This window comes from Lampetra planeri, chromosome 35 (genome assembly GCF_965212315.1).
Source record: "Lampetra planeri chromosome 35, kcLamPlan1.2.h2, whole genome shotgun sequence".
NCBI lineage: Eukaryota > Metazoa > Chordata > Hyperoartia > Petromyzontiformes > Petromyzontidae > Lampetra > Lampetra planeri.
The window spans coordinates 7,588,335-7,610,138 of NC_136141.1; the positions used below are offsets into that span (position 1 = coordinate 7,588,335).

The following is a 21,804-nucleotide window of genomic DNA, read 5'->3' on the forward strand; positions in this document are numbered from 1 at the left end:
CACGCACTATTAAAGCCCCTGTGTGAAGAGATGGGCAGTAAACACATACAACTTCTCTTCTGTGCTGAAGTTTGCACGGAGCAATTTGGAATACATTTCCCAAAACCAGAAACAGGCTTTGAGTGGACCAGAAATCAATTTGAAAACAAGGGACACATTGGAGAGATCAGTGTCCAGCTTCCACTCGAAGGAGGCATATACTCTTTCATTAGATGGAGATTGCTGATGCTGATTTTCAGCAGGAAAAAAGTTTGACGGGTTTTTGGCTTCACACGGAGTTAAGAGTATTCTGGGCTGAAGCATCGACAGCCGTTTCCAACAACGTACAGCTGTGAAATTGGATCTTCGACACTTGCGGGGTTGAAAATAGTAAACGAGAAAACCGGCAGAAAGTGGAGACATTAAGCTCCCTCCAAATTGGAGGCAGACATCGTCTACGCCGGTGTCTCGTCTCAAAAGCGATGGTCATTCGTCCCAGTTCCGGATTATCCTAGTAGCAAAAGTAGCTACAAATGCTACGGGCCCCGCAATTTCAAGGGCCCCTCGCTAAATGCTTTCAAGCTATCAATTCCGGTTCAGTGATTCTGCACTTGCTCTATTACTTTGGAACTATACTGCCTTCAACTTTTATGAACGACTGGGTGTTTAAGGTTAGCGATCTGTCGTGTTATCTGGCTGTATAGCAAATGCAAAAATACAATTACTTTACTATGCAAGCTAAAAATTAGTGTTTTTTTAGGGCCCCTTATAGCATAATGCTACAGGCCCCGTACTAACTTAATCCGGCACTGATTCGTCCCCGTTAGGATGGCAAACGGTAGAGGGTGAGGCAAGTTCAGTGGCGGTTTAAAGGTTAGATGTAAGTCGGATAAGATCCAAATGCCCCACCCCGAAATGAAAAAAAAAACCTTATGGCTGCGTAAAAAAAAAAAATCCGGTAATATGAATGATTTTGTAGTAGTTTATTGGTATTTTGAGAGATAAGTGATCGCGTTTTGTCACCGGGGGATTGAGGGGGGGGGGGGGCTGTGGTCCGCCAAAATGTTTGCGTCGGCTGAGTGGTCCGGCCAGGCCACAACAAGTTTGAGAGACGCCGCAATTGGAGGGACTTCGTTCTCGAGAGCCACCCCCCCCTCTCTAGAGAGCACGTGGCCTAGTCTCTCCACGCTGGCCAAAACGTCTTGGGAGAGGTTACCCACACTCTAGAACAGGGGTAGGGAACCTTTTTTCTGCCAAGGACCATTTGGATATTTATAACATCATTCGAGGGCCATACAAAATTATCAACTTAAAAATTTGCCTGTTATATTTGGTCAAACATTTAATTAACTTACCCATAATATGATGGCTGGAACTGCTTCTCTTAATTGGCGAGGCGTGTGATGTTAGCTGCTATTGATGATGTTGCTACTCGCAACTGCTTTTCCAGGTTTGTTCCTAGATTTGTTGAATTTCGAGTCCCGCTTGCGGTTGCCTTGGCAGGGCCACTTAAAATGATTTTGCGGGCCTCATACGGCCCGCGGGCCGGACGTTCCCCACCCCTGATCTAGAGAGTACCGACACTTCACCCCCACCGCACACGACCGACTGCGGCAGGCCCATTTATGCTGCCGGGTTGGACAGAGGTGTACGGTGGCGGAGATCGAACCGGTCGGTGTCCTTTGCGTTACGAGTCCACAACGACAGCGTCAACATTACGGTCCCGTGATAGAAAACGACCGCGTGACGCAGATGAAAGTGTTCCTTTCAGCCGCGCGTCAAGTTGTGTAACTAGTCTTGAAATGTCATTTTTTTATTTTCTTGAAAGTAAAAACAAACAAGAAACTGCTCCTCCCCCCGTGGCCTCTTTAAATGCGCCGCTCCCGACCCCGAGGCAGAGGTCGTAACCGGGTACCCGATACCCGTACCCTACCCGATACCCGGCTACCCGTACCCGGCCGGGTACGGGTATCCGTTTGCGACCCTGGTGCGGCCGGGTACGGGTACGGGTAGACCGTGAGTCACTGGTGAGTAACTGTTTGTCACTCATTTCCCAACGTCTTGTCTCTTCTCACAATTCAAGTTCCTAGAATCAACCCACCCACGCCTGCAACATGGCTTCATCCCAGAGGTCGCAATCAGGTACCCGATACCCGTACCCTACCCGTACCCGACCGGGTACGGGTACGGCCGGGTACGGGTACCCGTTTGCGACCCTGGTGCGGCCGGGTACGGGTAAGGAATCAAAACCCGTTTGCGACCTCTGCCCCGAGGTAAGGGGCAGGCAGCGAGCTCGGGGCGCCCGCCCTCGATTGTGCGTTGCGCCGAGCGTTTTTTTTTACACCGTTGCCTTTTTATAAAATCTTTGTACTCTGGGTTCTTGAATGGCAACAAAACATTAATCATATCAATATAAACAAACGCCCTTCGTGTTTAATGTACAGTGTGGTCTTGTGACCCCCCCCTGACCCCATTGAATTCTATAAAAACTTAATATTTGTTTAAGATGTGCTTTTACATATATAGAAATTAATAAGCAAAAGTAAATCAAATGTAGGGGGTCTATTAATTGGGGGTCACAAGACATCTGGAGCACCGTGTAAATTATACTGGAGTATGTTTGTTCCTTGTATCGTATGGCACCGTGTCGATGTGTAGCGTATTTAGTTATTTATTGTGCATGGTGATTATGCACATCGCAATGGGTTGGCAGGTTGCAAGCGACGGGGTAAATTGTGGGTAAATCCCGCCTCTTCCAACACGTCTGAGCAAATCCGGAAGAGTAGGCCAAAAAGACCCATCTAAAGAGGTTTTATCAGGTGAGGCCCACTGACATGTGTAGCTCTTTTTCAGAAACGACCTGGCCACAACAGACGATAGCTCAACGAAGTGGCCGGTCATGTGGACATTTACAGCAGCCAAATACTCCAAACCGCCTCATGTTCGTCCTAAATGTGGAGGGGAAAACCGGAGGACCCGGAGAAAAATCCACGCGACCACGGGGAAAGAGAGAGACACCGCAGATGCAGCACTTGTCAATATTACATAGAAAACATAGGGGGAACATAGACATGGAGTAGCGAGAGAGGGGGTAGAGAGAGGGGGGGGGGGTAGAGGGAGGGGGGTAGAGAGAGAGGGAAGAGGAAAGGAGAGCAGAGCTTGAAATATTTTGTGAAATCTTTCATTTAAAAAGGGGGTGGGGTTACATAAAGCAAAGCATAAAAAAAATAAAAAAAATAAATGATGAACGAAGCAAAGTACACCGAGCATATTCTTGTTTCCTCTGATCGTAAAAAAAGAGAGACACCGCAAACTCCAATTATACAGCAGCAGGGCATCAGGGTCGGGATCGAACCCACGGCCTCCTGTATACCAGACGAGGTATTTAACATTGGAGGCCCTTCCACCAGCAGTGGAAAATAAATGTCAGGGCTGCACCTTTAACGTTGACCACCACACGCATATCATTTAAATGATCATTACATCTCCACATTCAAATACGCAGCGTGCATACAACTCGCCTCCTTGTTATTTACGATCGTGCGCGCGGTGTCCTGCATTGGCGATTTCGAACGTTGCGATGTGTCACACAGCGTTGGGTCGCCCTCGTAGAGAGGAAGAGAGGTCGACAATAGCGGGGTAATAGCAGCCACGCAGCGAGTCGGCGCCAGCATTCGCCCAGAGCTCGACAATCCTCCATATATATAACATGAGCTTTACTACTCGGCTTCGCCCCATGGACTTGGATTCACCACGTCCGGCCGCCTTTGTCTCCCCAGTGGCGATGTTCACACACCACACCGGTTACTCGTATTGAGGCTGAGTCGACATAGGGGAGGCCCAGAGGAGTGGTTCAAATAATCGTCACCGGTGGTGGCCGTGAGCGGGAATCGAAATCGGGTCGCCGGGTTCGTAGCGCCCCCCCCCCCCCCACACACCATCATGGCTTGGCTTCGCGAACGAAGATCTAGGAAGGACATCCACGTCTTCTGCAGGCACGCTGGTGGCTGAAGAGGCCTATGCGGGACAAGCAGGTCCTGCCACAACAGCTGCAAGTATAGGTCTCATCTGGGATGGGTGCTGAGGGATCATGGTTCTTCCTCCTTCTCCTTTTGTCCTCCATACGGGCCCTGCGGGTATCTTCGAAGAAGGAGGTGGCCTGGTGGACTGTGTGCCGCCAGGAGTTGCGATCAGCTGCTTGTGTTGCCCACTGACGGTGATCGATGCAGCAAGCAGTGAGGGACTTCTTCAGGGAGTCTTTGTATCGCTTTCGTGGTGCCCCTATGTCGCGATGGCCAGAGGACAGTTCCCCATACAGCACAATCTTAGGTAAGCGGTGGTTCTCCATCCTGGCGATGTGCCCTGCCCAACGAAGCTGTGTCTTGAAGACCATGGCCTCGATGCTGATGACCTTCGCTGACTTGAGGACTTCAGTGTTGGCGACGAAGTCACTCCAGTGAATATTGAAGATTGTGCGGAGGCAGCGCTGATGGAAACGCTCGAGGAGACTCAGGTGACGACGGTACGTGACCCAGGACTCAGCGCCATACAGGAGAGTGGTCAGCACAACAGCTTTGTAGACGTTGACCTTTGTGGCTCTTTTAAGGTTTCTGTTGTCCCAGACACGTTTGTATAGTCTGCCAAATGCACTGTTTGCCTTGGCCAGCCTGTTGTCGACTTCGTTGTCGATCTTGGCGTCAGACGAGATCACGCACCCCAAGTAGCTGAACTGGTGGACAGCTTTCAGTTCTGTTTGTTCAATGAAGATGCTTAGTGGATGGTGCTCCTCATGGGGTGCGGACTGATGAAGAACTTCAGTCTTCCTCAGGCCGAAGATCTGAGCTGTTTTCGCGAAACAGGACGTAATTCGCTGCATAGCTGCCTCTGTGTGAGCAAGGAGGGCGGCATCGTCAGCAAAAAGCAGCTCCCTGATCAGTTGCTCCATGGTCTTTGTGTGGGCCTGCAAACGCCTCAGGTTGAACACGCTCCCGTCGAGACGAAAACGGATGTATACGCCATCAGCGTCGTCGAGGTCCTCTGTGACCTGCTGGAGCATCATGCTGAACAAAATGGTGAACAGCGTGGGAGCAAGAACACAGCCTTGTTTCACGACGTTTGCAATAGGGAAGGGCTGCGAGAGATTGTTGCTATGTCTGACTTGTCCAAGCTGGTCTTCATGAAGCTGGACGATCATGGTGAGGAACTTCGGTGGGCAGCCTAGCTTGTCCAGGATTTTCCAAAGTCCCTGCCTGCTCACGGTGTCAAACGCTTTTTTCAGGTCCACAAAAGTGACGTACAGCGCTTTGTTTTGCTCCCGACACTTTTCCTGAATCTGCCTCAGGACAAACACCATGTCTGTGGTTCCCCGGTTGGCTCTAAAGCCACACTGGGTCTCTGGGAGGTGATCTTCAGCTATTGCGGGTACCAGTCTATTCAGCAGTACTCTTGCGAGGATTTTGCCGGCGACGGACAGAAGTGTTATGCCACGACAATTGGAACAGTCTGATTTCTCCCCTTTGTTCTTGTACAGGGTGATGATGACTGCATCTTTGAGATCTTGAGGGAGTTTACCCTGCTCCCAGCAGCAGACGAAGAATTCATGGAGTTTGGTGTGCAGTGCTGGGCCTCCGTTCTTCCATACTTCAGGAGGGATGCCATCAACTCCTGCAGCTTTACCACTCTTCAGTTGTTTAATGGCTTCCTCAGTCTCTTGTAATGTTGGTGCCACATCCAGTTCGGTTTTCACTGGTTGTTGTGGGATACGGTCAATCGCTGGTTCTTGGACTGAGCGGCTAGCATTGAAGAGCATGTAGAAGTGCTCAGACCAGCGGTTCAGGATTGAGTCCTTTTCAGTGAGCAGTTCTTTCCCGTCTGCACTCCGCAGGGGGCTCAGGATTTGGTACGAGGGGCCATATACCGCTTTTAGAGCTTCGTAGAATCCCCTGTAGTCGCCAGTATCAGCACAAACCTGAGTTTTTACTGCGAGGTTGGTCCACCACTCGTTCTGAATCTCTCGAAGCTTGCGCTGGATGGTGCTGCATTCCAGGCAGAAGGCTGCTTTTTTGTGCGGGCAGGATGGTCAGGCCAGGTGGGCCTGGTGTGCTGATCTCTTCTTTGACAGCAGCTCCTGGACTTCTAAGTTGTTCTCATCGAACCAATCTCTGTTTTTCTTCGTGGAAAATCCGAGGGTTTCTTCAGATGTTTGCAGAACAACAGTTTTGATGCGGTCCCACAGCACTTCAGGAACTGGAGGCGAGTCTCCTAGGCAGCTCGGTTCCTCTAGCCTAGATCGTAGGCTTTTCTGGAAAGCTGCTTTGACCGCGGCAGACTGAAGGCTGCAGACTTTGAGCTTCTTCCTCGGAGCGCCACCGTTCCTTGGTCTGGGTTTAAAGTGAAAGCTGAGTTTGCAGCGGACAAGACGGTGGTCTGTGTGACACTCGGCGCTGGGCATTACCCTGGTGTGAAAGACATATTTTAGGTCACGCTGGCGCACAAGGATGTAGTCTATGAGATGCCAATGTTTTGACCGAGGGTGCATCCAGGTTGTTTTCAGACTGTCTTTCTGCTGGAAGATGGTGTTGGTAATGGAAAGCTGCTGTTCCGCACAGAGTTCAAGTAACAAGCGTCCATTGTCGTTGCAGCTGCCCACGCCGTGCCTTCCAAGTACGCCTCTCCAGGTTTCCGAGTCTCTGCCCACTCTGGCGTTGAAGTCGCCAAGGATGACAATCTTGTCGTCAGCTGGGATATCCTGCAGAAGGCTGCGTAGGTCGGAGTAAAACTTGTCTTTATCAGCGGGATCTGCCTGGAGAGTTGGAGTGTACACACTGAGCAGCGTTGCGTGTTGTTGGTCACGAAGTGGTAGACGCATTGAGATGATGCGGTCAGAGTGAGCAGTTGGCAGGCTTGCAAGCTTGGTAGCGATAGAGTCCCTGATCATGAAGCCGACACCTGAACGGCGTCTCTTTGTCGCTGGTTTACCTGACCAATAGAGAGTGTAACCTGCACCATGCTTCCTCAGACTGCCTTCCTCTGAAAAGCGGATTTCGCTGAGGGAGGCGATGTCAACATCCAGCCGAGCGAGTTCGTGTGCAATTAAAGCAGATCGTCGCTCAGGTCGAGTGCTGTCAGCTGAGTCTAGCATGGTTCTGATGTTCCAGCATGCGAGTTTGAGTCCTTTCCCACCTTTTAAGGCGAGTGGGATGCGCCGTCGATTCTTTGATGTAATTCGACCGCATATGAAGATGCCCGTTGACCGCGGTAAGCCAACTGAGGGAGGAGGAGACGAGCTTTGTTTAGGCCACCTTTTCTAGGCCCCTCTCCGTGTGGAGCAAGCAGTGCTGTCGCTAGAAAAGGCTGCTTGGTCGCTCAGGGTGCTGCCGGGTGATGATGTCGTTTCCAGGTCATCATCAGACGACCACTTGCGCCTGAGCCGCCTGCATGCAGGATTGAGACTGCGGCTGCCAGTGTCATCTTACACCTGCCGAGTTCGCCCCTTTCCCATCGCTACAAGACTTAGTGAGACCGGGGGGGGGGGGGGGTAGACGTGAAGATTTCCTTCTTGCCTGCGCAAAGGAGCTTTCAAGTGGAGTGCAGTATGCGCAGGACTGACCCCACCCTTTAAGCCCGGGGTTCGTCTGCCATGGCCTAGCAAGCTGGGACGGTGACAGCGAGGTCCTCGGCCCGTAGGTTTTACATCAGAGTTTCCTTCTCCTAGGTAGACGGCCTTCCAAGGCTGAAGAGATCCACCTTCCCACACAGACACAAACACACAGACAGCACGCTAAGCACTACACTACTGCTCACCCCACACACAAACGCGCACGCGTCCATATGTACACATACACGCGCTTGCTGCAGACACACACAACTTTCAGGGTGCGTACGGCAGTAAACGACTAAAATAATAAACCAATGCTGCGCGAAGAACGCCTTAGACCTGCAACAAATTTCTATTTCACTTTACCCGCAATCAGCAGGCACACTCCGTTACGCTTCCGCACACGGGTCACATGACAGATGTTAAGTCACAGCTCACTTGCCGTGCAAAACATATGCATTATTGCGCCCACCCCCCTCCAAAAATACCAAAGTCTATTTTTATAATGTTTGCATGGTGAACAGTCTGGAAAGTACCCACATGGCAAATTTCAAGTTTGTTGCATGTCGGGAAGTATGCTAAACATTTTGAACAGACAAACATAATCACAAATTTACCTTTTTTTAATATATATAGATGTTATTAACAAATCTGAAGCAACCTAGCCATCACAAATGATAGCCCAACTAATTGGCTATCGTGTGGAAATGTATCGCAGCCAAATACTCTTAAACACATGATTCTAAATGTGAAAGGAATAATCAGAGGACCCGGAAAAAAATCCACGCGACCACGGGGAGAACATGCAGGCGAGGTAGTTAACATCTCGCCACCGTGGGATACTGAGCTATATAGTAATCAACGAGCGTTTCTATGTGGGAGGAAACCGGAACACCCCAAGAAAACCCATGCGCGCGAGGGGGAAACACTCGATCCCACGCAGTCGGAATAAGTGGAGTCCACATTTTTGCCTTCTGTTGGCGAGCCAGGGTATGGCGAGGGAGATTCGCAGCATTTGTGCGGTGGTCCACGTCGCTTTCCTCCAGCGCTGGACTATATTACAGGGGGCATGCACAAAAGGGGTAAGTAACTACAGTGATGTAATTGCCTCTCGCCTGGTTAATAATGAAGCGCTATTCAACCGAATGACCACTTTGGTAGCAATAAACACGCGTACTGCGGCATATAAATCCACATACTTTACCTTGGTGACCAGGGTTGCCAAAGCAAACGGTACCGTCAAAGTAGGTGTAAGAGTGCAGTTATTGTTGGACCCTACTCCAAATCAAATAAACAGAAGGTGATGTGTGAAATATATACTTTTTTTTAATCTACAAAGTTAGTTTAACACGTAGGCTTTCGCGACCAATATCATCCATAATAGAAGTTTTTGGGGTTAGATCGCGTAAATATATAAATGTCTCGTTAAAACCCGCCACCACCTGACACAGCCAACTAGTAAGGGTTGTCACGTAAACAGAACGTGCCAATTCGTCACTAGTACAGCACACCGGTGTGTTGGAGAGCCAAGCCACAACATTTACAATCTGAGTACGACGTTTCGCCAGTAATTACAACTAGCTTCATCAGATGACAGCCAGTTGATTAGCTATAGTTGAAGTCAGAAATAAAACGCACCTGCTTGAGTCATCTGCCCAACAGCGGGCGGCTGTCTTTGGCTCAGACTCCTTCATTTCACTGTGACCACCTCCCCCGCGTCCCATCCCACTATTTTTCTGTCTCCCTCTTGGCCTCATCCCCAAAATCCCGAACCCCTCCCAGAACTTCCTCAATCGACATTTCTTTCACCATCTGAGAACGTTTCCCCGTCCACATAGTTTTGCCTCGTTTATAATTGTTTTTCTAAATTAGGCTTTTATCCTCTCTCACATCGAGAACGTTACCCATCGTACAACTCTTTCTCTCCATCCAACTGATATCTCCATCCGACGCCAAAAACCCACATCAACACTTTCTGGGTCTTTGTTTTATGTATTCCTTTCTCATAGCTGAAACGTCAGTCGTTGCATACAACTCTACCCTCCACGCTTGGGTCGCCTGTCAAGAGTGTTGCATTCAATCTCTTAAGTTCCGCCACCCCCACTCCCTCCTCTTACTCACCATGAATCCTATCACCCTTTCCAGCTGGTAATTCATAACGCCACCCCCTATGCGTACCCTCCTGTGGACATATGGTGATCGGATCGGAAGAAATAAAGTTCTCATCGGCAACCCAATTACACTATCCCTTATATTCTTCGTTCTTTCGGTAAAGTCACGTAGATAGAAAACAAAAATCAAAATTATATCTACGTGACTTTACCGAAAGAACCAAGAATATGAATTCCTGCAGTCACGAAAGTTTTAAATCTGACCACTAACCCTTAATTCCTGGCTTCTTCTCGCTTTCCCGTAAACTCTGGGCCACGGTGAGTCATCGCGTTCAGTCAACGCACGGCCAATGCACTCATCTTCTTGTATCAAGTGGCCGAAACAAGACAGTTGTAATGTATGTACGTTGAACTTCTTTTGCACCGTACGTAGCCAACCGTGCTAATTGGAGATGTGGGGGAAGGACAACAAACAAAACACAAAAAAGCAGCTCTCAGGAAATGAGTTTGTCAATTTAGATTCAACGGTACACAGCTCCAGCGGCGTTCCTAAATATCGGAAGGAAAGAGCGTTTCCAGACGGACGCAGAAGGGCATCTGAAAGCGCGCGATGCCAGCCGACCATCTTTACTCAATGGGTTCCGCGTGGGGCTGCGGTGGGCCAGAACAATCAAGCACGTGGGTTACCTGCTGCCTGCCCATCGAGGTAATTTTCGTGGCGGCACAAAAATAACACAACCCAGCAGCTGACGGCCCGAATGGCGAGAGAACCCAGACATTTGATTTATCACTTTTTTTGTTGCTGTCCCCCGAAACGTTTCGTCGTGTCTCTGGCAACATGACACGGGAACGAAGAGAAGAAGTGATCCGCCAATCAATGATTTGGCACGACAGCACCGCCGTTATAGAAGACATGTCCAGTGCAACACTGAATACAAACCACACTCTTAGGACTCTTGGGGTTCATTGGATGCTCCAGGCGTCCAATGGCTCCGTGTAGTCATACAGCTCGGTGGAAGGGCGTGCGGTTTGTGTTTCGGGGTGTTTACCTGTGGGGAGCGGTAGTGTAGCGGTGAGCGCTACGCTGCACTACAAACCTGGCCACGCGGGTTCGATTCCCGCTCACGGCCAACATCAGTGAGGATTATCTGAACTGGTCCTGGGTCTCCCCTAGGTCAACTCAGCCTCAAATGAGTACCTGGTGCAGTGTGTAAACATCGCCACTGGGGAGACAAAGGCGGCCGGGCGTGGTGTTGGCCAACCACCCCCTCGTGTGCCGTGCTGGCCTTTATAGGTGCTCGCTAACAGCACTTGCCCCTACAGTCTGTTAAGGCTATACAGGGGATCTTCGTCTTTTTTTACCTGTGCAGCGGCGAGGAGTGGTGGCACAGTGGTCAGCACGCTCCTCTACCAACACGGCGACCAGAGTTTCGATTCCAGCTCACGACCAGTAATACTGACAACGAATATTTAAAGCGGCCGAGCCACCCTATCAGTGCGCTACCTTATTACAGACCAATTCAGAAATTAATGGTCACCCCGTGCCCCTTATACATCTCAACGTTCATTCTACAAAGTCCCATCACAAGGAAGAAACACAAACAAATAGACACTCACCACTAGTACACTCACCAGCACTAGTACTCTTAACCAATAAACTCACCACTACATAGCTCTGTCACCTGTGTTGCTCTCGCTATGTATGTATCTTGTGATATCTGTCTGCTAATATGTCTGTCTATAGTTTTCTGGTTAGATATTATGTCGCTATTTCATTATACCTGATGATGATTGCTTGTGTTGCAATCGAAACGTCGTATTCTATTATTTAATTTAATTTATTATTTTATCTTTAGACGTGACTTAACCGAAAGAACCAAATAACACTACATAGCTGTCAAACCCTTATCAGTGCCCTACCTTATTACAGACCAATTCAGACCTTAATGGTCACCCCGTAATTCTTATAAATCTCAACGTTCATCCTACAAAGTCATCACAAGTAAGAAACCCACACAAATAGACAAAACTAAAATGTTGCCCGTATTGAGACAGCCGTACGCCGTACGGACCTGAAAACTAATTTTCCCCTTACAGGACTACGGGTGAACCGTGTGGGTTGACAGGTATGCTTCCCCTAGGTTGACTCGGCCTTGAGTGAGTAGCTGGTGCGGTGTGTACACATCAGCATTGGGGAGGTGAAGGCAACGTGGACAGACGTGGCGTGTGCCGTGCCGTCCTTAATTTGTATCAGGGGATTCGCTAACAGCAGTCTAATTGTCTTACAAACACGAAACATTGAAACTGACAGCAAATCATGCTTAAAAGTTTAGTTCTTGAAAATGTCCGAATATATTTTCGTCAAAATCGTAACTTTTACTGCTTAGCTTAATATCTTTGTTGCCTTTTAATTTTTGACACGCTTTTATTTAACTCACTCTGTCTGTTGTTGTCGTTGTATCCTCAAATCTTGTAACTAATTTTTTCCCACTTCCCAATGTGGTATCGACTGCAAACTTGGTATACTTATGTCATATTGATGACAATATTCTATCATTAAAATTTTTAAATATATTTTTAAACATTTTATTTTATATGTTATGTTTCGGCTTGGGTCTAATTGTCCACGTTCAACTGACGTTGGCTGTAATTGGCCACGTTCCTTTACGTTGTGGCAAGCCTCAAGGCCACTTCCTGGAGTCGTGGACTTCTGCCATTTATTCCAGATTTGAAGCTTTCGTGACTGCAAGGAATCATATTATTAGGTTTTTCGGTAAAGTCACGTAGGTAAAACATCAAAATTAATGAAATGCAGCTAATCTGGCTGTGACGGTCCCACCTGATGACGGTCCCACCTGATGACGGAGACTTGTGTATGCTCCGAAACGTCGTGATTTTTGTTTTTATTTTATTTTATTTTCATTAATTTTGATGTTTTACCTACGTGACTTTACCGAAAAAACCTGAGAATATTCTGCCATTTAATTAAAGCGTGTTTTTTAAAGTTTTTTTTTATATTATTATTTATTAAGCTTGGATTATGGGAAGCTGAGAACAAGTTTGCACAATTATTTCGTTTTTCCTGTGAACAGAACACGGAAAGCGAAAAAAACAATCTCAAAGTAGAAAAAGTGATTTGAGATTTGTTCCCTGTGTAGACTGCATTAGCACAGAAGACTGAGACTTGGGTCATGTAGTAAGTGAGAAAATGCCATGTGAACGTGGAATGTTGCATGTAGCGGCGCGTGGTCACTGGAGTTGAAGAGTTAGATTGCTCGTGTGCATGTGTCACCTGAGCACATCTCCGCTTTCGTTGAAACTGCCCCTGTGTGAGTATTGTATTCTGACAATCTTTGGGAGGCCGCTGCATGCCACCTGTGCAGTGGCTGTGGGATCTGGAGGAGGGTAGAACGCGTCGGAAATTAGGTGTGGTGGTGGTGGCGGTGGAATCAATGGCTTTGGCCGCGATGACGATGATGACGTCCTGACGTGTGTGTATTATGGGGTGCGGTGGTGCAGCGGTTAGCGTGCTGCGCTACGAACCGGATGACCAGAGGTCAATTCCCACCACCCAGTGACGATTATCTGAACTGGTCCAAGGCCTCCTCCCCTCGGTCGACTCAGTCTCAAATGAGTACCTGGTGCGGTGTTTAAACATCCCCACTGGGGAGATAAAGGCGGCCGGGCGTGGTGCTGGCCACCCACCCCCTCATGTGCCATGCCAGCCTTCATAGGTGCTCCCTAACAGCACTTGCCCCAACAGTCTGTTAAGGTTGTTAAGGCTAAATCATGGCTTTAATCGCTTCAGGGTTTTTATGTTTCATTGAATGGACACCGATGCAGCGATCCACGCTCTGATAAACAGAGACATAATAATTAACTGTATTAGAATATACGTGATGTGGACATTATGTGGTAAATGTAATACCGTACTGTATATTACCTTTCGCGGTGCTTTGAGTTTTGTACTGAGAGTGCGGTAATACATTTTGTTCATGGCGTCGAGATAAGTCGTTATTTTTGTTTCTCAAAATCGCTGTTAACGTCTTCTTGGTTCTTTCGGTAAAGTCACGTAGAATGGAAATAATAAAATAAAGAAAACAAAGCATGAAAAATTTATTATTTTATTGTGTTACATTTTTTTTATTTTATTATTATAAAATAATTATTTTATTATGCTTTATTTTTATTATTTTTATTATTTCCATTCTACGTGACTTTACCGAAAGAACCAAGAAGATGAATCCCTGCAGTCACGAAAGCTTTACATTGCTGTTAACGGTTTCAATGGTGATCCCACTGGTCAAAGGTTTTCTTCGCGAACCAGTAGCTGTCAATATTTATTGCCTTACCCATTACTACTAATCATTGTGTGGAGGCTATCCACTCTCAACTGGCATGCCTTGTTACACCGCTGCAAGTGCATATCGTGTCAACCCACACGGTTTACCCCGTTTTCGTGTACAAGGAGATTGCGTTTTCAGGTCCATACTGCGTCCAGCCGTTTCAATACGGACAACAACATGTTTTTTGTCTATTTGTGTGTGGTTCTCCCTTGTGATGACACTTTGTAGGATGAACATTGAGATTTATAAGGGCACGGGGTGACCAATCAGATCTGAATTGGTCCGTTATAAGATAGGAACTGATAAGAGGGTTGACAGGTATGCGAGCGCAACGCTGTATTTTTGCATATTTCCTTCACGGTGGGTATGTGCGAATGGCAGATGTTTGAAAGTCCACAAATCCAATCGTCGACGAATCCCTGTAATTCACAGATCTGTTGACATTTCGCGACTGCTCCCGGAAGTCGTGGCGCACCGTGGCGGATTGAAAATGTTTTAGCGGACCACGAATCATGATGAACAGAATTTGGACAGGACTAATGCGAAGCTTCAGATAAACGTGGTGGTAAGGTTTGCATTTATTTTATATTTTGTGTTTTAAGTGGCACAGGCAGGCTGTGCGGATGTGATTTGTTTAGTCCAGGGGTCGGCAATCAAAATAACAGGAGACTTTTTTTCGAATTCTGTCCAAAAATGCATGTGAATGCAAGACGGTGGTCCGTAATAAATAACGTCACTAAGTAGTCCTTAAAGGTTTCCGACTCCTGGTTTAGTCGAACAAATTTGTTTGCTGTTTATAGACTTTAAAATATAAAATCTAAAAATGCAATAAAGCCTTTAAACAGACCCCAAATTAGTACATTTACATCATTTGGGTCTTGAATTTATCGCGGGTTAATTTAGCCGCTATTTCCATGCAGCATTTCCCCTGTAATTATCTGAGAACTACTAGATTTGAAGTTTTCGTGACTGCAAGGATCCATACTCTTTGGTTTTTTCGGTAAAGTCACGTAGGTAGAAAAATAAAAATAATAAAATGAAAATAACTACATTAAATCACGACGTTTCGGAGGCAACACAAGCTTCCGTCATCAGGTGGAACAGCCGCAGCAAAATTACTGTAATGAGTAGAGAGAGCTATTTGTGACAAGCGATTATATAGGGTAAGAGGGGGGAGGAGCCAGGGAGGAGGGATGCAGGGGGGGGGGCCGTACGGAGTCGGGGGGGTTAAGCTGAGATAAGCTGATTAATAACGTCCTTTTAGGAAGCAAGGGGCCGGTGTGTGGACTTGGGGGCGGAAGTTAAGCCGATTGATAGCTGAGTTAAGCTTATTAGTAACATGTTATCTGAGAACTGTTTGTGGATCAACAGAATCCGCCCGACCAATCCCTCCTACAACCTGAGATGTAACCCCGTCGGAATGGTAACATTTTCACACATTGTCATGGTCCAACCTCATTGCCACTTGTGCATATCCCTCATTAATAATTACTTTCGGAAACAAATTCTCCAGCCAAAATATGCACTCGAGTAATGTTTCGCCGATGCGGTTCAAAGTGCGAGAGAGAAAACAAGTTTAATCGGACATATTTTTCTAAGTTCAGTTACCACTTGCCCCTGTTTATTGTTGTGCATGGCAGGAGATAGACGTATAACCATAACGGACAGTTAAGAATAGCCTACTTTGTGACTGCAGTCGCCAACCCGCAATTTGACTGTGGCTTTGTAGTTTTTTTAAGTGGATTTGTTTTTCCACTGTGTCACAAAAGGTTTAGCGGAGCGGCATGTTTGTTGCCAAATTACTTTTCAGTTCGCCAGAGAAATTTGCACACGCGCCTGTGCGCATGTGTGCACGTGCGTGTGTGCGTCAGATGCGTTGGAACCTGATTCGTCGGCGCCTCCGTCCATGGGCGGGGGGACTTTCGTGAATGAAACTACGAAGTTAAACGATTTGTGTTTTACCAGGTAAGGCCCACTGAGCTATGTAGCTCTTTTTCAGAAGCGACCTGGCCGCAAATAATAGCTCAACGGAATGGCTTATCGTGCGGAAATGTATCGCAGCCAAATACTCTCAACGCACGTTTATAAATGTGGAGGGAAAAATCGGAGGACCCGGAGAAAAATATCCACGTGATCACAAGAACATGCAAACTTCAAATATACAGCAGAAGGCATCAGTGTGGGGATCGAACCCACGACTTCCTGTATACCACGCGATGTAGTTAACATCTCCTAGCCACCGTGATGATGATAATGAGAAATATAGAGACATGCAAACTCCAAATATACAGCAAGCGTCAGGGTCGGGATCGAACCCACGACCTCTTGTACACCAGGCGAGGTAGTTAACATCTCCTAGCCACCGTGACACTCCCTATGCAATGACGACTTTAAGCCTTGACGGAATTCCCCCCCCCCATGCCTCGCCCCGAATTGAGATTGGCTTCCATTTGCAGAACATGCTGGCAATCACACCCGGGTGTCTGTTTGAGCATTGAGTAAACTTTGAACGTTTTGACTTTCAGCTGTGTATTTAGCACAGGTATCCTTGCATTCGAATGGGCATCTTTCTTCCTGGTTTCAATGAAATAAATGTGTGGTTTGATGACTTAACGCATATAAACCGTTAATGTAGTACACAATTTAAAAAACGGAACCTTTCCATTTATAAATTATAATCACAAACGTCTTGACTCTCCGATGTGTTTTGTGTCGTACTATGTGTTGTTCAGCATGATGCCCGACGTTTCGTTCGTACATACGTCGAATGACTTTCGCGCAGTACGTAGCCAACCGTGATAATCGGAGGTGCGCGCGGGGTGGGGGACAACAAACTAAACACATAAAGCAGTTCCACGTCGGAGAGATCAACACACAGCACGACAACGAAAAAAAACCCAAACGCAGTCGTATAAATGTCCAGAGTTGTGAAACGTCATTTCACGTTTTGTAAAGACGTTTGTTTTTTTGGTGACCGATGTGAATGCCCGCAGTGTACCTTTGCCTGTCAGAGAGGGACGTTGAAAGGCAACAATAGACGAGCTCAAAGTCCGTCGTTTTTATTGTGTGCGCACGAGGTGCCCTGGCTGATGGGATCAAGTTCTCCAGCTTTAAGTACGCATGTGAGAAAGTTTAGCCCTCGCATGTCATCACTCGTGACACGGTCACTTGCAATCTTTTAACAGTACAAGCGATGGGATGGCGGCCCAGCCAACAGTGGAAAAAGTGCAGGATATGCTTCAGAGATCCCTGCTACAATTTATAGAAGAGATCGAAACTTCGTCTTCTGTTGAAGGTACGTGTATACTTACCGTGCGAACGCAGTTGTATCTGGCGCAAATGTGTCTGCCAATGATTCTGGGGTTTCCGTGTCGTGTCCGTCAACAGCCTTGCAATGCAAAAGATATTGTTAACACCGTGCGTTATACCTCTTTGCGACGGTAAGGTAACCTTCAGAGGTGAAGGCTGATTTCACTATATTCGGGAATCACGAAACACTGCGTGGTGCGTGACCGTCACCCTCCAGCAGTGGTCCAATGTTATCCACGAGCCCACCGTTATTTGCAAGGCTACTTTTTACAACCTCCTATAACAATGCCTCTGGAACCCCATTATGCCTGCTGGGCATTTATGAAATTAGTACAAAATACATTTGGCCAATGCCACTGCTACCTATACTTTTTTTGCTAATGTACTTCACATGCTGTCTGATGTGCCTTCGGTTGTGCCGCGTGTCATTCCGCGTGTCATTCACATGGTGTCCGATGTGCCTTCGGGTCGTGCCGCGTGTCAGCGCAAAGGGAGCTTCATCGGGGACTGAATGGAAACTCAGTTTGTCAAGAAGTTCCCGGCATGGCACGTCCGAAAGCTATTTGACCAATGAGTTGATATAAATGAGACTGATATCTGTCACGCTCCAATGAGTATGTTTGCGAAGAGGAGCAGTGTGCTTACTGCACAGTGGATTTTACCCGGCTCTCTGTCGACGTGGAGCCGTCACCTCCAACCTGCTAAAAACTGGAACCTAAAGGTGACTAATTCTAGATTTGAAGCTTTCGTGACTGCAAGGATTCATATTCTTAGGTTTTTTTTACTTTACCTAAATGTGACTGTTGGTCTGTCACTTCTCTGTCTATATGAGCCAGTTAACGTTGTCAAAAATGTGGAAATCCCATTGCCTAAAGTTAAAAAGTAATATTACCGTAATTTTAAACCCTCCAGCATTCTACTCTTCACTTAAGGCTTCCCCACGTCATACAGTCGGTGAAACGGGGGGTTGTTTTGAGCATACTTCACCACGCTGGTAAGGACAGGTTGGTGAAGGGGGAGGAGGCCCAGGATCGGTTCAGATACCGCACGCCGCTTTTGCTAGCTTCGACTTAAGACTCAAACACAAATAGTGACCCACTGCGCCACAACTTCGCCTTAGGTTAGCAACCATAAAAGATAAATCAACATTTTTTTTTATTTTAAGACAGGGTAGAACAATCTTAACTGACCGGTGAGTAGCAGTGCTTTGGCTGGATTAAGATAAATAATTACCTAATCACGCTAATGGATTTCTTTGAGGATAGGTGGCTATGCCTCTGGATTTTAGGGGACAACATGGTCACACCAGCTCGTTTTAAAACATAATTTGATCTTCTGATGATATCACCAACAGGATGTGCCTTGCATAGGTTTTAAAACGATTGCTGCGGTAGCTCAATTGGATACAAATGCGGGAGGTGTACTGGACAATACGTGAGAAACCACACGTCACTTGCCCAGAGAGTAGGTTCTTGTTGAGAGTTTAACTTTAACTTCTTTCCCACCGCACGTAGCCAACCGTGCTAATCGGAGGTGCGGGGGGAAGGACAAAAAAACTAAACAAAATAGCATCTCTTAAAGAAATGAGTTTTCAATCGAGATTTAAAATTGCACAGTTCCAGCGCCTGTCTCGGTAAAGGTCCCCTCCTCCATGCTGTGCACACGTCCCACCCAGTGCAATGTTTTTTTTCCAATCTTATCCACAATGCTCACCCTGTCCATGTTCTCTTCAGAATTTGCAGAAGAGCAACACCATTCCCACCATCCCTCCCCTCGCCCCATAAACTCATTGCAATGACGTTCTGAGTCACATGGCCTCGCTAGAGCACTGTCAATAAATAAGAAAATTGCAAAATGTATCAATAATTGACAGACCGTAAAAATGTGTTTGGAATGCTCATAAAAAAGGAGACCTCTGTATAGGTAGATTAAGTGGATACAAAAAAGTCGCCGATTGAGTTAATTGAGTGAGCATATGTGGGGAGGTGATACAATACAACATATTGAGAGCATGGATTATCTTTTAATAAATAAATACGTGGGTTATCACGTTTTTTACAGAACACCCACATAAATGAGATTCGCGGTACTCTGTATTAAAGCGCACATACAGTTACAATAACCATATGATTCAATCCACGGTTTTCTGCTCGTACTTTGTCAAAGGCTTTAGAAATCCAACTCCGGTTGGCAATTACAGTAGGGCATGTACTAACGCGGTATTTCTTTGTTGCTAAAGCAAGTGTGCAAAGATGACACACCGTGCAGCTTTGTCCTTTACTCGACTTCAGAAACGTGTGCAAAAGGAACTCTGTGTTTTGTCTGCGTATTCATCGCTCCATGTCCTGAATGCCGTATCTGTGGTGCCCCCTGCCTGTCGAGGCCCTGGATTCTATGGCCCACATGTCCAGACCTTCAGGCGTTTAGTGCCTCTCCTCGAAGTGCTACATTTGTACAAATCGGTGATAGTGTTTTAGCCGAGCGTATGCTTAGTGACACACTAAAAGAAGAAGACTGCACTTTATACAAAGTTTATACAAAGTGCCAGTCTTATTATTTCGTACGGCTGATGTAGATACAGAGCAACGACTACAATTTCGCATTCAGGTGGTCAAGCCAAATAAGCGCGGTGAGGAGCAGCGGAGTGTGATCATCGCTGTGATGTCTCCTTTGTATTTGTGGATTGGGGCATTGGATCTTAATGTGATGTACGGTCTGTTCTGGATGACCACAGTCGTTCATTGGAGAGTTTTTAATTTTCCATTTGTGCATCAGGTATCCGTGTTGCACACTCGAAATGAAGGACGTGGGCAGGTGCTCCAAATTGAGGGCAAACACATTTATTGTGGTCAATCTGTAAAATGCAACAGCACGTGTGTCACACACAGCAATATTCAAGCGAGTCGCCATTAACCACGTGACTGGTGTACCAGTCCGGTTAATCAATAACAGTTTCTCTTAAACCCAATTCTACTACTGATAATCCATCTTTGTCTTTGACAATAACCCTTGCACTTCACTATTCCCAAGCTGTATGTCTATCTATACCATCCACTTATATCGGTATCTTACACCCATTACCTGTACTGTATGTACACAGTATACATACTGTACTTGTCACCATTGTACAACTTACTACTGTACATGTGTTCTATTCTCAATAACATTGCAAGCAGTCATACTCTGGGTGCATGGGCATGGTTATAAAATAAACAGTATTAGGGTTAGAGAATTACAAGTATTAACTACAGTACGTCATCCTTGACAGTGCATAGTGCTAAAACCCCTCCTATTGAATATATCGCAAACTAAAATTTCAAAGCCAAGCTTGAAGTCGAGAACAAGTCTAGAAGAAGTCTAGAACATTTTTATAACGATCTAAAACAACCATTGGGTCCTTCACCTGTAAAATGCAACAGCACGTGTGTCACACGCAGCAATCTTCAACCGAGTCGCCATTAACCACGTGACTGGTGTCCAAGTCCGGTTAATTAATAACTCTGCCAGCCACCCACAGGCCCAACTCAGTGATCGCATGCTGGTGTACATACGTGCATTGGTATACTGCACAGCACAGCAGTATATCAATGCATGTGTGTTTGTGAGTTATTTTGAACAGGGGCGTTTTCTTCATTAGGGCGATTGGGCGACGCACCACCAAAGTGTGAAAGGGACTTTTTCAATCACATTCACAATCTCATTCAACCACAGAGTTACGCTAGCCGTCACTGTGCCTCTGGATATAGTCCAATCAGCGTCATGTCACGTTCTGTGGGGTACCGCCTCTTTTTGGGCGATTTCACTCTGGCTGAGAATCGCCCAGAGTGTTCCCATAGACTTACATTCAAATATGTTTTTTTTCGAACTGCAGGCACTGCAATGCATTCTCTATGGGTTCCGGGAGGGCTCGCACTAACGTGCTTACGTGATCATACGTATCCTTAACTTGTGCAGCGATTGGTGGTAACAAACATCGCTGTCGGACGGAAGCCTTGTATGTCCATAACTGTTACTTTTCAGGAAACGAAAGAAAACGTGTTTTTTCCCCAAAATAATTTCCAAGCTTTTTTAATGCTTTTCATTGGTTAAATATCTGTAAAACACATTGACAGATGTAAAGGGTGACCAAATAGCATTAATTTTTGAAAAAATATGGAGATATAAAATATGGATTCTGCCTGATACATTGTTGCTGTCGGGATGGAAACCTTGTGTATCTCCATATTTATATTATAATAAAGAATTTATTTTATAACTAAAATAAATGTATTTATTTTGTCAGGTCTGCGACACAATCTTGGTCCACACCAAAGAAAGGTTCTCCTTTACCGACCACCTTGTAAGTGCCAAGCTGCTACAAGGAGAGATGTTTCAACAGCATCGCCATACATTCCCTGTTGAGGCTCTGAACATCACTGTCAGGGCATACCCTATGTTAAATAAGGCGAAGCTGAAGAATGAA

General features: G+C 46.5%; 1 protein-coding gene across 3 annotated transcripts in view; it reads left to right on the plus strand.

Moving 5' to 3' along the window:
• Positions 1-16,968: 16,968 nt before the first annotated feature.
• Positions 16,969-21,804, plus strand: part of LOC144730357 (phosphoinositide 3-kinase regulatory subunit 6-like) — a 64,019-nt gene continuing 59,183 nt past the window's right edge. Inside the window, exon 1 of one of the 3 annotated variants that reach the window (XM_078611120.1) lies at positions 16,969-17,328. In XM_078611120.1, the coding sequence (XP_078467246.1) occupies positions 17,232-17,328 (97 nt within the window). In that variant the 5' untranslated portion in view covers positions 16,969-17,231. Of the gene's footprint in view, positions 17,329-17,781; positions 18,064-21,804 lie in introns of those variants that run through there. The other 2 variants (XM_078611118.1, XM_078611119.1) reach the window with 2 other exon arrangements.